Source organism: Anser brachyrhynchus (assembly GCF_964034855.1).
Source record: "Anser brachyrhynchus genome assembly, chromosome: 1".
NCBI lineage: Eukaryota > Metazoa > Chordata > Aves > Anseriformes > Anatidae > Anser > Anser brachyrhynchus.
Window position 1 is genome coordinate 200,468,522 of NC_137694.1, and position 13,160 is coordinate 200,481,681.

The 13,160-nt window shown below is 47.0% G+C and overlaps 1 protein-coding gene across 4 annotated transcripts in view; it reads right to left on the reverse strand.

Annotated features, from left to right (window-relative positions):
• Window positions 1-13,160, reverse strand: part of AMOTL1 (angiomotin like 1) — a 75,593-nt gene that overhangs the window by 18,866 nt on the left and 43,567 nt on the right. For all 4 annotated transcript variants that reach the window (XM_080588703.1, XM_080588701.1, XM_080588702.1 and 1 more), the window contains 3 exons: window positions 8,832-8,976; window positions 7,609-7,698; window positions 18-163 (listed from right to left, as the gene is read on the reverse strand). In XM_080588703.1, the coding sequence (XP_080444829.1) occupies window positions 18-163; window positions 7,609-7,698; window positions 8,832-8,976 (381 nt within the window). The remainder of the gene's footprint in view (window positions 1-17; window positions 164-7,608; window positions 7,699-8,831; window positions 8,977-13,160) is intronic.

Consider the following 13,160-nt stretch of genomic DNA (forward strand, 5'->3'; position numbering starts at 1 on the left):
TGATGCCCATGCCTCACCTCCTCTTCCAGTTTGATGACCTTGGCTTGAGCATTGTTCAGGGCCTGGTCGAGGATTTCGATGTGCCTCCGCTGATCCTCGTTGGTGGAGCGCATGGCTGCCAGCTCCATCTCCAGCTTCTCCTTCTCCTTCAAGTGCTCCTTGTCTGGAAGAAAGACAAGAACAAGAACAGCTCCATGAGAACAGCCCACAGGCGCTGGGCCACATGCCAGAGGTAAGCCGCCACCTTCCTAGAAAAGTAAAAACTATGTGAAGCTGCAGCGAGTGGATCCATTACAACATGTGCTGAGACACAACAGGCAAGGAATTTCTGCAGCCAGAGCTCAGCCTCTCGCCGCCCATCCTTATGCAAGCACCAGAGACAGAGACGAGTGGCAGCTCAGGCTGCAGCTGCACTAACAGAGCTTGTGAACCTGTGAACCCTCACTCTTGTCCTTACTGCTGAGCTCCTAGCATCTTCCCCAGCAACATTTTGGCTTGCACCAGTGACCCCTTCACCCCACACGATGCCCAGGCACTGCTAGAGGACAGCCAGCATCAAGGACTGGTCGTAGCTGCCAGCTTGCATGTTGCCCTGCTCTAAGGGGCAAGAAACCTCGGTCGGTCACATGCATGCACCAATAAGGAAGAATAAGATAGGGGACATCTAGATGGGCTTTTTCTGTCTGTGCAGGGAAAGAGGAAGCCACAGGAGCTGAGATGTCAACCCTGAGGGGGCCCTGGGTGACTTTCATGTCCTGCATGATCTAAGTATCCAGCATTCAGAGCTGTTCTCCTGTTAAGCACCCTATTGTATGAAGAGCAAGCAGATATCCAGCAGATAACCTCCGTGACAAAAAATTATACCCTTTTTGGATAGGATTTAAAATAACACTTTAAAAAATGGCTAAATTCAGTCAGCTTTGCTCACATTTTTCCTTCATCAATGAACCTCAGGCCCACCATCAACTTTGCTGGCAAGCTGCACGTTGAAAGGCTCAGCGCCATCCATCTCTGCTCTGACAGTGCTGAGGAACCACTTCAGGGAATATGAACATCACAGGCTGGTTGCTGGATCTCCAACGTCAGGCTGCAAACAGTTAATGATGGGAGGAAGCAGGGGATGGAGGTTTCATTCAGTGAAATCTGAGATTTCAAAATCTGGCCTTCGTTTTGGATCACAGCAAAAATAGAACACTTGGAAAGCCTCCAGGAAGGGAAACTTCCTCCAAAAATTAATTTGGCGCCAATTAAACATTATTTTGATTTTTGACTTTCTAAACACAGCATTACAGAATTTATTATTTTTTAAATGAAGGAAAAAGTTGTTCCAAAATCATCCAAATGTGGAAAATCTGTCCCTGACATCTGTCCTCAGTCCCACCTGGGCATGAACACTCAAGCTGTGAGGCCCAGCAGTCACCTCCCCACATAGTCACTGAGGATGGACAGGACGCCTCACATGGCTGAAGCCAGCCCATTTCGGAACTGAAATGCCCCAGAACGGCCTTCTTCTTCCTTCATTATAGACAGAATGAGAATGGCATTAATTTACAACCTACTGGTACACCTCTGCAGTGAAGTGAGATGAATATGAGCTGAGCCATGTGGATCAAGGCACAAGTGGTCCAGGTGACCCCAAACCCACCTGGCCATCTCTCCATTTGTCCTAAAAGGAGGAACACCACCCCACAAAAGCAGACCCTGGCAGCAACACCAGCACATCAGGCTCTGTGGAGCCTGTGAGCAAAGCACAGCGACTGCTGTGTGCTCCACATCGCCAACTGGCACCAGGACCAGACGAGTATGACGCGTCCTGCATCTTCCCACACAGGCCAGGAATTCTAAATCTGACAAGCAGGCCTCTTCCTTTGACACAAATACATCTACTTCAATCCGATTCACCAGCAGAAACATTAATATCTATTGTATGAAAGTGTAAATCCAGGCAAATTATCAAGCAGCTCATTTTGTTAGAGGGTGAGGAGGCCAGAAGACGAACACTATTTCAGTCCTGTGGCATTCAGTCGTCTCACGCTGGGACCACGCTTGCTGTGCTCTGGACCTGAAACCTACGTTACATGAGGACTGTGTTTACAAAACCAGGATTTGGGACCTTCACTTTCAAGTTTCATCCAAGAAACTCAAAACACTCGGCTCGCCCTGCTGCAGTAAGTTTTCTAGTGCCCCCTAAAAGATTTTCCCTGCAAAATGTTGGAGGTATACTTTATAAGCACTTTCCTATATTGCATTAATTTTTAGTAAAGAAGAACTCCATCAAACATACCTTAAATTCTCTTCAAGTATACGCAAGGTATCCTTAAAGTCTAAAAATCCTGTTTTACTGTATTACACTCTGCATATCCCTTCTATTTTGGCATGTGTTTTTTCCCCAGCAGACTCCAGCTAATAACTATTTCCATTTTCTGACACGCCACTGCCACATCCCATTAATAAGGAATTCCCAAAAGGCTTCTCTGCTGTGGTTTACAGCACAGCTTTCCACCCACTGCCTCCGAGTGTCATACTGAAGACATCACACCTACGCTCGGGCTGGGTAGAAGAAAGAAGAGAAAAAGCAAAGAGCCTGCTAGGGTGCTTCACAAACAGGCATTCTGAGTTGCCAAGCTGGGTACTTCCACCAAAAACAGACTAATCTTGGCCCTGCTTTGAAGCAGAAACATTAGAATTGGAGAGAGAGATTCAACCTGTGCCACCCCTGCCCTACAATCAGATGTGAGCCCAGCTTTTCACACAGACCCCATGCTTTAACAAAAGGTTTTGATCACATCAGTCTTGAAAGAAAAATGAGAAACATGTTTTTGTTTACCTGTATCAGTTGAACGCTTGTCCTCAAAGCCACCCATACCTAAATACCTCATTATATCTAAGTATGAACTTATTTGACTAATTATGTGACCATATCAATACATCCCAAGCTGTTTTTCTCCTTGCTGTGATACTGCGAAGTGGTAACACTGACATCTTTTAAACACACTCCTTGTTCCTGCATTATGGCCACTGGTGGAAGAAATTATATCAAACGACAGCAGCGAGAGCAGAATGTGCCTGCAGGAGATTTGCTGAAAACAAGAATCACTCCTAGACCACGTTCCTTGTGGCATTTCCAACAATTTCTCGTATGCACGTTTGTATTCCTCAATGATCACTCTTCGTTCACAGCTGCTAATTCCAAAGGCGCTCTCTGGTGACCAGGCCTTTCTTAAGTAAAACCTGCAGGACTTATTTAGCCTCCCGTCAGTCTTGCAACTCCTGACACAGCAAGCGCGAGGAGGAGCTCTGTCATCTGCCATCCACAGGCATGGCCTTATGTCACTGCAGCTGCTGCCAGACCCCCTTCATCGGGGTGATTCGCCAGGATGGGCCGGGGCACCAGAGCTGCCTTTTCTGCTCTTCCAGGTCCAGCCAGGCCTTGGCCAACTGCAGCGGCCTGACATCCCCAGGAGGGTGCCAGGATGGTGAGGCACAGGGCTGAAGCGTGCGATGGGCCCCTCGTATCCTGCCCCTTACCTCGGAACGACCAGCAGAAGGATTATCAAAATCTGAAGTGAGGACAGGGCCTTCTTGCCTGCTCCAAAGACCTTTCAGCTCATGGTTTCCACTCTTCCGCCCAGAGAAGCGGCAAAGCCACTGTCCATCAGTCCCTCTGCCCAAGCCTCTACAGCTCCAGTTTGGTAACAACTGGGCTGGGCCAAGGAAGGCCTGAGGCAGCAAAGCAGAACTGGGAAATGAAGCAGTTCCTTCCATCTTCACTGTCAAGTCCCAGCAAAAACAAACAAACAAACAAATCCCACAACCCTCTCTCCCCCTTGAACAAAAAAAAAAGACGATACAAATGGCCTCCCAAGATTTAACAGGCAACGTACATGAAGAAGTCTGCCCTGAATGGGAGGGAAAACCAAAAGCTCCGTCTCAAGAGAGCATTTTTTGAAAAGCGGCAGCACAGTCTCAGTGGGTCACCATTTCTTTTTAGCTCATTCCTGCATCCAGAATGGCTTGGATTAAGCCTCTCTGTACATTCACCCCCATCACTTCTGTGAAGATCACCTTCCTACTGATCAGGCTGAGCCCTGGCCGTTGTGCACACACCAGGAATGCAGCCCCATTCGTACAGCCAGGGCTCCCTCACTGCAGGAAACGAGACAGCACAGGACCCCCGCACACTTCATAAGGAGTAGCTGCATTAACCCCTGTATCCTGGCCAAATGCCAGCAGAGCTCATTACAAGTTACTCCTCCTGCAGTTTTGCTCACAAATGGCACGTTCCTGACAGCTCTTTCGAGTCTTGGCCATGTAAAGACCAAGGAAAGGCTGAGAAGCTGCAGGCCTCTGTGCTCTGAGGAGCTGAAGTCCCTGGGTTAGTTTTCTCACACGATGATTAACGGGGATTTTGTGCTGGAATTAATCATTATGATGAATTTTAATGTACTTAACAAACGGTTCAGTATGTGCTTACTTATGGTCACCGACCTACGCAGGGATGCCGAAAGGTTTGAAGTTCTCTCCTCCTCTGTCAGAGAAAGTCACCACATCTCCATCTGCACGTGCTTTTCCGCACCCTACAGAAGTATCACCAGCAGCTTAAATGTGCTTTGATTTACAGCTTGGGCAGTGCCCGTTGCATGTCATGAGGTTCAAGCCAGGGGAGAATTTGACCTTCACAAGCTGAAAACTGAAATTGGATTTCCCACTCACCTTCCTTTTGTAGGGTGGGGGGGAATCATGCAGAACAGATGCATTTTTCAATACAGCACTGTTTCTTCAGGCTCCTGCCCTTGGCTCTGGGTGCATGAGGGCAGCAGCTCTCCCATCTCCCACATGTGAAGCTCATGGTGGTGAAATGACAGAGCTAGGGCCTCCCTTTCACTTGCCCCTGAAACTTATGACTCTGTACTGATTATTTCCTGTCTTAATACCAAATGGCTCTCAGTCTGCCCAAAACACCACTCTCAAAAACATTTACTGTGAGCGTTTTCTTTGGCTGGGTTCATTTGATGGGAATATTTCTTTGTCTGGGATTTTTGGGACAGAGATACATGCACAAGTACTACACAGCATATCGACTGCACGTTCCCATGAAGCACGAGGCTCTACTAAGACACTATAAAAACTGTCTGCACATTCCCCCTAATGAGTCCAGAGCCGTGCAGAGTTAACCCGGATGTGTACAGACTCCAGTCTGCCTCAGGCACCTGAGAAAACAGTCCCTTGGAGGAACCCCTGCTCTGACAGAGTGGCTCAAAGTCCAGAAATCCCAGAAAAATACACAAAATTCTCAGACTCCACCAGAACAAATTTTTCCTCTGACACCCTGTATTACAACCTTTCTCTCCGGCCTGTGTCTTTGAAACCATCAGTCTTCCTGCCTCTCCCTTTTCACAGCATCTTTGCCTCCTGCCTCTTCTGTTGCTTGTATGGGCCCACACACCTTCATCAGTTGCTGCTTCATGTATCTTTTTTTTTTTTAAGAACCTTTTTCACCGACAAAACATCACGTAATTACCAAGGAACTAATAGGCTGTGAGTTCTCTAACTGCACCCGCCACAACAGGAGCATTTTTCATTCCACACAAATGCCTAGCACTTAATACTTGGAGGCATGCAGCCTGGCTTTGCCTATCCTTATTACAAAGAATAAGAGTTTTTGTCACCTTCTGTCCCCATCTCAGAGCACACGACTACTCTGTGCTGCTGCACTGCTAATGGAGAGAGCTGCCAAGAACTGAGAAGTGATCCCTGCATGCCCTGCCTCACGAGACTTCTTTCAGGGTGTTCTTTCTGTGACTGTTTTACCACAGCACTAATTCTGTATTTGCAGCGTTACCAATGGCAAGTGTTAAAAAACCTCAGAAGTTTTGTCTTTCTGCCTTCATCTCACCATAAGACTGGCTTTAAAATGGTTACATTTAGGAAGCTGCTAATGTTGGAGTCTTTTTATGTAACGTTTGGTTTGGGGGTGTTAAGGGTCATGTTTTCAGGTTGTTTTCCAAAAACTTTCTGAGCCCTCGCAGGAATGTTTGAGGCTGACACCCTGATATCGAGCTCATTCCTGTGTGTGCCAAAGCAGCCCAAAGAACATGACTGAAGAGGACCTGCTTTACATGTGCCCACTTTTCTATTCTTGGAAGCACTCTGCATCACATTGGTAACATTGAGCTCTCTGGGCTAGACAGGAAACACTCCAAGTATCCAGCCCGTCTTATGTGATAGGATCTGAAAGGCTATATTTGTTCGCTAGCTGTGAATTGATAGCAGCAATATGCTGAGTGCACAGCATGGAGTTTTACTGCTAGATGTTTAGCATTAGAAGCACAGAGTGTGTTTATGTGCTGGAAAATAACTTAAATTCTGTCCATCCTGGGGATTTAACTCACCCTTGCAGTTACCATCGCATGTGAACACCGCCAGGCTGCCTCTATATGAAGACAGCGGAGCTCAGTCTGCAATTTGCTCTGTGCAGCTTATCCTGTTTGAACTCTTCCCAAGGAAGACAAGACTTACACAGCAATGCTATTTTCTTAACAGACCAGCCATTTGGATTCACAGCATTACCTACACTTGCTAATATGGCAAAGCTAACACAGTCAAGGAAAAGATAATTGGATTCTCTTCTGGCCTGTGCACATATGCACCAAACCTTCAGCAGTGTTGCTGTGCTGGCGTCATCGCCACAGGTGGGAGCTAGGAGAAGGCTCTCCTGCATTTGGAGAAGCTGGTGGATGTTGCAGGGCTGGCGGCGAGGCACACCGAGTGTTGTTAACACCGTGCTGTTAATGGAGATGGATGGCTCTCCAGCTAACCACTTGCAGTTGGAGCTCATCTTCCAGGAAAGCTCTCGGTGCAATAAATAAAACAGAAGAAATCCGCTGGACACAGGGTTTTGCTTTAATGGGATTTGAGCCCTCAAGGTACTGCACAGCTCCTGGGTGGTCAAGCCAAGCCCTTCTGGAAACATACTGAAGATGCTCAGGATACACAAGAGGCTACGCGCTGTCACACAGCATCCAGCTGCTCGGGTTTCGGTTTGCCTGGTCACGTGGAGCCACCAGCACATGGTGGGGAAATGCTGTAGTGCTGTGCTCAGTCACTACGGGAGCCTAAAATTTGATGGGAAGGGGTGTTTTTCATAGCAGTAGAAACTACATTTTTTGTCTCAGCAGTCCTTTGTGAAAACGAAGGTCCAGCTCTGCTCTTCTTCTTGCTAATCAACCCATGGCACTGACAACAAGTCATCAGAGGTTGCTCTAGACTTTTCCCAGCCAAGAGAAGAATTTGGCCTCTCCAGAAAACATGTATTTTGAGAGATGATCCCTGAAAGCAACACTTAGCAATTTCAGACAAATATTTATAAAAAATAAGCTAAGCTGCGTTACCATTAACTCCCACTGCCTATTTCTGGTGCTCAGAGAAAAGAACAGTCTAAACAATCCAGTTTGCAGCTTAAATAAGAGTGTATTATGAATTAGCTGAGTAGAACCAAGCCATAAGGACAATAAAAATTAACAGCAAAGCATTTGCCTCCGCTCCAGTACATATATGTGTGTATGTATATATATATGCACCTTGGAAACAGATTAACACAGTACTCACTCTGAGTGACATAAAGGCCCTCTGTGGACTTATCCTCGTGCCCATCGAAGTCTCTGCTGGCTAGCTGCCTGTTGGCTGTCTCCAGTCGTTCTGCAAAAAACAGGAAATACTTTAAGTATAAATATATGTATATAAAATTGTAGGCCAACCAAGAAAATAAGATGTGTGCCAGCAGTGCAGTATAAATAGACTCTGAAGGAGGGCGTTTAAATGGAGGCTGACACATACATAAAAGATGAGACCTTTGACCTCTTCTATGAAGCTGTCATTCAGATGTACAGAAGCTGGAGGAAGAACCTCTGCCATCTGCAGCTAATGTGTCCAAGCAGTTCGTTTCTCATGCTGTCCGAAACGTGCAATGCACTTGCAGTCTGACTCTACCCAGCTTTGCAAGGTGATGGACGCCTTCCCATGGCGGAGTGCAGCCCCTGGTGCTGCCAGATGCCCTGGGGCAAGGCGGCCACCACCCTGGTGTCACTGATCCTTGGGACTGTCATGGGAAAGGAGCAGTTTCTGCAGCCGGGGATGATTTCCCCTGGGAAGGGCGGCTGTAAGAGGGATGAGACTCCCTGCCACCAGCCTGCAGGGACACTGTGGGCAGCTTCCCACTGCCACCTGCCTTTGGGTATGCCCCCCCACACACACACCAAAAAAGAGCAGCCGGCCTCCTCACCTCCCCTTAAAAGTAGGAGGCTGCTTGCAAAGAGCACCTCACTGCACGAAAAGGTACCAACGTGCCCCATCAGGCACCTGGACAGCTAACAGTTACTCCTCCGTTTGCTTTCTCAAAAGGATATACCCTCAATTTCATAGGTTTTTAATACCAAAAGCAGATACCCTTTGATACTTGCTACTGGTTTGTGAAGGCACTGAACTTCGAGATATTCGGGATGTATGGCAGCACTCTGTATTGCAACTTGCTGTTCATTAGAGCTGGATGCAACTTCAGGGCTGGTGGCCCAGCAGTCAAACTGATATTTGCAAGTCTTAAATGCAAAGGCACCACTTAAAGCTGTCTTTCACATTTTGCCAGAAGGTTTGTTTGCAACCAGGGAAGCAACAGCAGTTTTGTCTTATGCCAGCGAGCAGGGCCTGATTTCTCAAGAAGGTTATCTAAAACGTGTGAAATTAATCCTCTAAAGCCAGCTACTCTGGAGCTTGTGAAAAGCGAAACTTGTGTCAGCTGTGGAAAACAAACAAAGAAACATGCAAACTTAACATACCACGGAGATCCCTGTTGAAATCGTGAAGTCTCCTAATTTCTCCTTCCAGTTTGTTTCTCATCGCTTTGTCCAGAGACTCCCTTTTAGTGGTGGTCTTGACCAGGCCCTCATAAGCTTCTGAAATCCTCTGAATCTCTATTTCAAACTGAAAGGAGAGAGAGCTCCCATGAAAGCCTAGCAGGGAAGTGTCCCATCTGGCATTCACCCAGAGCGTTGCGATCGGGTGCGAGTGTTGGGGCAATGCCTGTGCCCAGTGTCATACCTGTCTCTAAAATGAGAATTTCTGCACACTACCAGGAACGTTATAGCCTTGACTCTAACCTCATTTCAGCTTTAAACCACTGTAGTTCACTCCTTTCTTCCCCTGACTGAAGACTGCTCTACATAAGTTCTCTACAACAGGCCAAAACAATTTTGGGGGGTGTTCAATCTTCTTAACATCATCTCCTTGAAACCTGGCAAGCTTGCAACTTAAAACCCGAATCCAAAAGACTGACAGGAAGGCAGCCCCAAGCAGGCTTTTGTTGCTCAGGTCAGTCAGATCCAGCTCTTTTAATTAGCTGACTTCATGTCAGGTATTACAGCTTGGCCAAATCATTGCTGAAGGAATGATCAGCACCAAGGTGGGAATCTGCTCCTGCATGCCTGGCTCTTGTGTTTGTGGAGAAAAGCTCGATAATGTGCATGGGCTGGAAAACCAAGAGATATATATAGCCTCCCACATACCTTTCTAAATCTGGTGCTTTTTGAGCCTCTTGAGTCACGGGTGGGACGGATTCGTGATTTGTGAAGCCAGGGTGCGAGCCCACCTCCACTTGTTGTGGAGGCAGGTCCCTCTCCAGGGCTCATTAAGCTTTAGGTTTAATTTGCCAGCTGCAGCGCTTGCAGAATACAAGCTCCGGGACCAGGGATGCTGGAGCAGTCACCTTTGCCATTCGTACATTCGTTTCAGCTAACGATTCCCCACGGCTCCAAGACAAGGGGTGACATGTTGAACCAGCCATATCCCATGCTATGACACTTTCTTGGGTGAACTACAAATGATTATTCTGACTTTCCATTTTGCTTTTTCCAAGCAGGACCTCGAGGAAGCCCTGTTACATTTTAGCTAATCACTTCTGGAAAAGTGGGTCCCCAGTCTGCCGAGACACAGCCAGACACCAAGAGCGTTCCCACCACGGGGTCAGCATGCTCAGAGGAGCGCTGCGTAAATCCTAACTGCATCGCTGTAAAGTGTATGCAAAGATTATTTTTTAATCCTTTCCTGCACTCAGAATGATTGGCAATGAATTTAATTCCCACCAACAGGAAACCAGTATTAAAAGTATCATGCACTGGAGAATCTTGGTTCAAAATTCAGCCTGAACATTACTGTCATTCAAAAACAGACGGTAAGTTTTCTTTTTCATAGAATCACAGAATGGCTTGGGTTGGAAGGGACCTTAAAGCCCACCCAGTTCCACCCCCCTGCCATGGGCAGGGACACCTCCCACCAGACCAGGTTGCCCAAAGCCCCATCCAGCCTGGCCTTGAGCACCTCCAGGGATCCACAGCTTCTCTGGGCAGCCTGTGCCAGTAAAGAATTTCCTTCTTATAACTAATCTAAACCTCCCCTCTTTTAGTTTAAAGCCATTACCTGTTATCCTACCATTACACTTCCTGATAAAGAGTCCCTCCTCAGTTCCCCTCCTGTGCTGTTATGTGTATTTTTCCTCATACACGTAACGACACAAGCTCATACAAAGCCTCATCAAAATGTATGACGTATTTCATGAGAAAATCCATTTAGTGTGAATTTTGCAGAATCAGAACATACCGATTAGTTACTCAAATAACAGCATGGCTGCAGTCACTTGATCCTGTTATGGCTTTTTCTTTCTTTTTTCTTTTAGCATGACCTCAGCTAGCAGAACTTCTCTACCTGGAAGTAATACAGGCTGTATTCAAGCTACCTTGCACCGTTCTCCTTGACCATTTACACACACTGAGGTTCAATAACTCTCCCCTTGAAAGGAAGGTTTGGCTCAGCAAAAATCATCTTTAAGGCACTTTCCTGAACTGTTAACTACAGGATCCCGGCCAGACATTGTGCTCAGTTGGGTGCCCCAACATCCTCCTGCACCTCCCTTCTCCCACAGAGCTGTTACTGCAGGAGATGCCTGCAGTGCTCCTACTGCAGCAGAGCAGATTTGCCAACTCGGCAGGGGATTTTCCCAGCCCAGCAGTCCTGCCACACGCTGCTGGTTAATGCAAGGGCTGTGCTCAGCCCATTCTCTGCTGAGGTACCCACATTTCCCAAAGCACATCACCACGCGAGCCTCCTCCAGCCCAGGAGGCAAAGACTTGCTGCAGGAAAATTAAGAACCTCCATCCGTGATGAACAAAATTAGAGGAGAGTAGAACAGCAAGAAATTATGCTGATGCTTCTCAGGAGCTCTGGGATTTCCTTTCCCTTCTTCTGCTGGAGGAAATAAATTCAGCCTCTTCTCTCCCTGGTAGCATCTAGAGCTGACCTACTCAAACAGCCCCCACAAAACAGCATGGGAAAGAGCCAGCCCAGCAATTAAACTTCAGCAAGGTAACACTGCCCAGCAAAAAGAACAACAGCAACAAAACATAATGCTCTACTTAAGCGAAAAACTTAAAATTAAAACGTGCCCTTCCCACCCAGTTCTTTTTAGATAAGAACACCAGACAACACATCAAACAGCACAGGGATTAATCGCTGCCTTGTACCTTTCTGCACAATGTCTGTTCAGACATGACTTAGAATTTGACAACCCTCCGGGTTGATCCGTTCATAGGAATGCCCAGGGAGCAATCTGCGTCAGGCGGATTTTCCCTCTCTAATTTCTTCTCCTAATTCTGTTATAGGAATGAAAGTGCAGGGAGGGTTGCCCTACCTATAATAACCTTGTTACACACAGATGAGAAAGAAGTACTTCTCATGACCCTTCCACTTCCAACAGCAGGGAAGAGTTTCCACGCCCAACGCATGGAATTTAACTCACTGTTACGTTTTTAGAGGTGGCGTTCAGCTCAAGCTGTGGGAACACAGGAGGACCTGCCCCGTCCATGTGTTCAAACATGAAAAAAAACAGCACAGAAATGATAACGTGTATTACGGTTTTGGTTCAGGAAATTTTCCTGAAGAAAGAATGCACTTGAGCATGTGTTTTGCTTTAAGAGTCTGCTTACATTCCCCTGAAGTCAATGGGATTCGAGTCCACGCTCTGTTGACTGAAGGGAGACTTCAGCCCCGTGCCTGAATACCTTTCTGTTGGTGTCTGATGCAATCGACTCGCAGGGCATCCAAGATAAAGAGAGAGCCGTTCCTAAGAGTGTGAAAGGAAAACTGAACATTTTTGGGGCACCGTACCTTTTACTGAACAACGCAGCTTTTGTAAAATTAATAACTGGAAACCTTATTTTTGCCCACAAAGGCCACAGGGAAGTCAGCCTTAACATTTTTACAGCCATCTTCACAAATAATGCTGCTGCAGAGATTTCTTGGCTAAGTTTAGGAGATTCTGTGAATACAACACAGAGGAGGAGGCTGCAAAGATGGCAGTAGCTACGGAACAACAGGTCTTCTTTCTAACCTTTTTGAACCTTCTGGTCACAGATTTTCCCAAAGCTGAGGCTGGGACATGGTCTCTCAGAGCCGCCTCTCCTCCTGTGAAAGGTGGCTCCAAGAACACCCTGACAAAACACAGCACAGGAAAACTGAGCTGCTCTTGAGACTCCTAAATTCAGAGAGAAAAGGCCTGAAGCCTAAGCCCACTTTGGTGGGAAGTCATAAAATGACTTGCTGAGGATGCCTTCCACTCCAGATCACTGATAAAGGGGTTGAACAGGACTGGCCTTAGAATTGAGCCCTGGGGACACCACTAGTGACTGGCCACCAGTCAGACATAGCCCCATCCACTACAACCCTCTGAGCTCTACCATCAGGCCACTTCATCACCTAGCATAGTGTGAACCTGCTCAAACCACAGCTGGACAATTTGTCCAGAAGGATGCTGTGAGGGACGGTATCAAAGGCCTTACTGAAATCCAGAAAGATGACGTCCACTGCCTTCCCTCCATCCACCAAACAGGAAACTTGATCACAGAAGACCAAATTACTAAGGCAGGACCATATTGCCATGTCTTATAATTGTTTTACTCTTTGACTGCCTTCCAACAGCACCCAGGATAACTGTTTCCATAACTTTTCCAGACTGAGGTTAGGCTAACAGGTCTGCAGTTCCCTGGGTCTTCTCTTACACTTCTTTTGTAGATGCCTATAACATTGGTCAGCTTCCAGTCAGCAGGGACCTCCCTGGA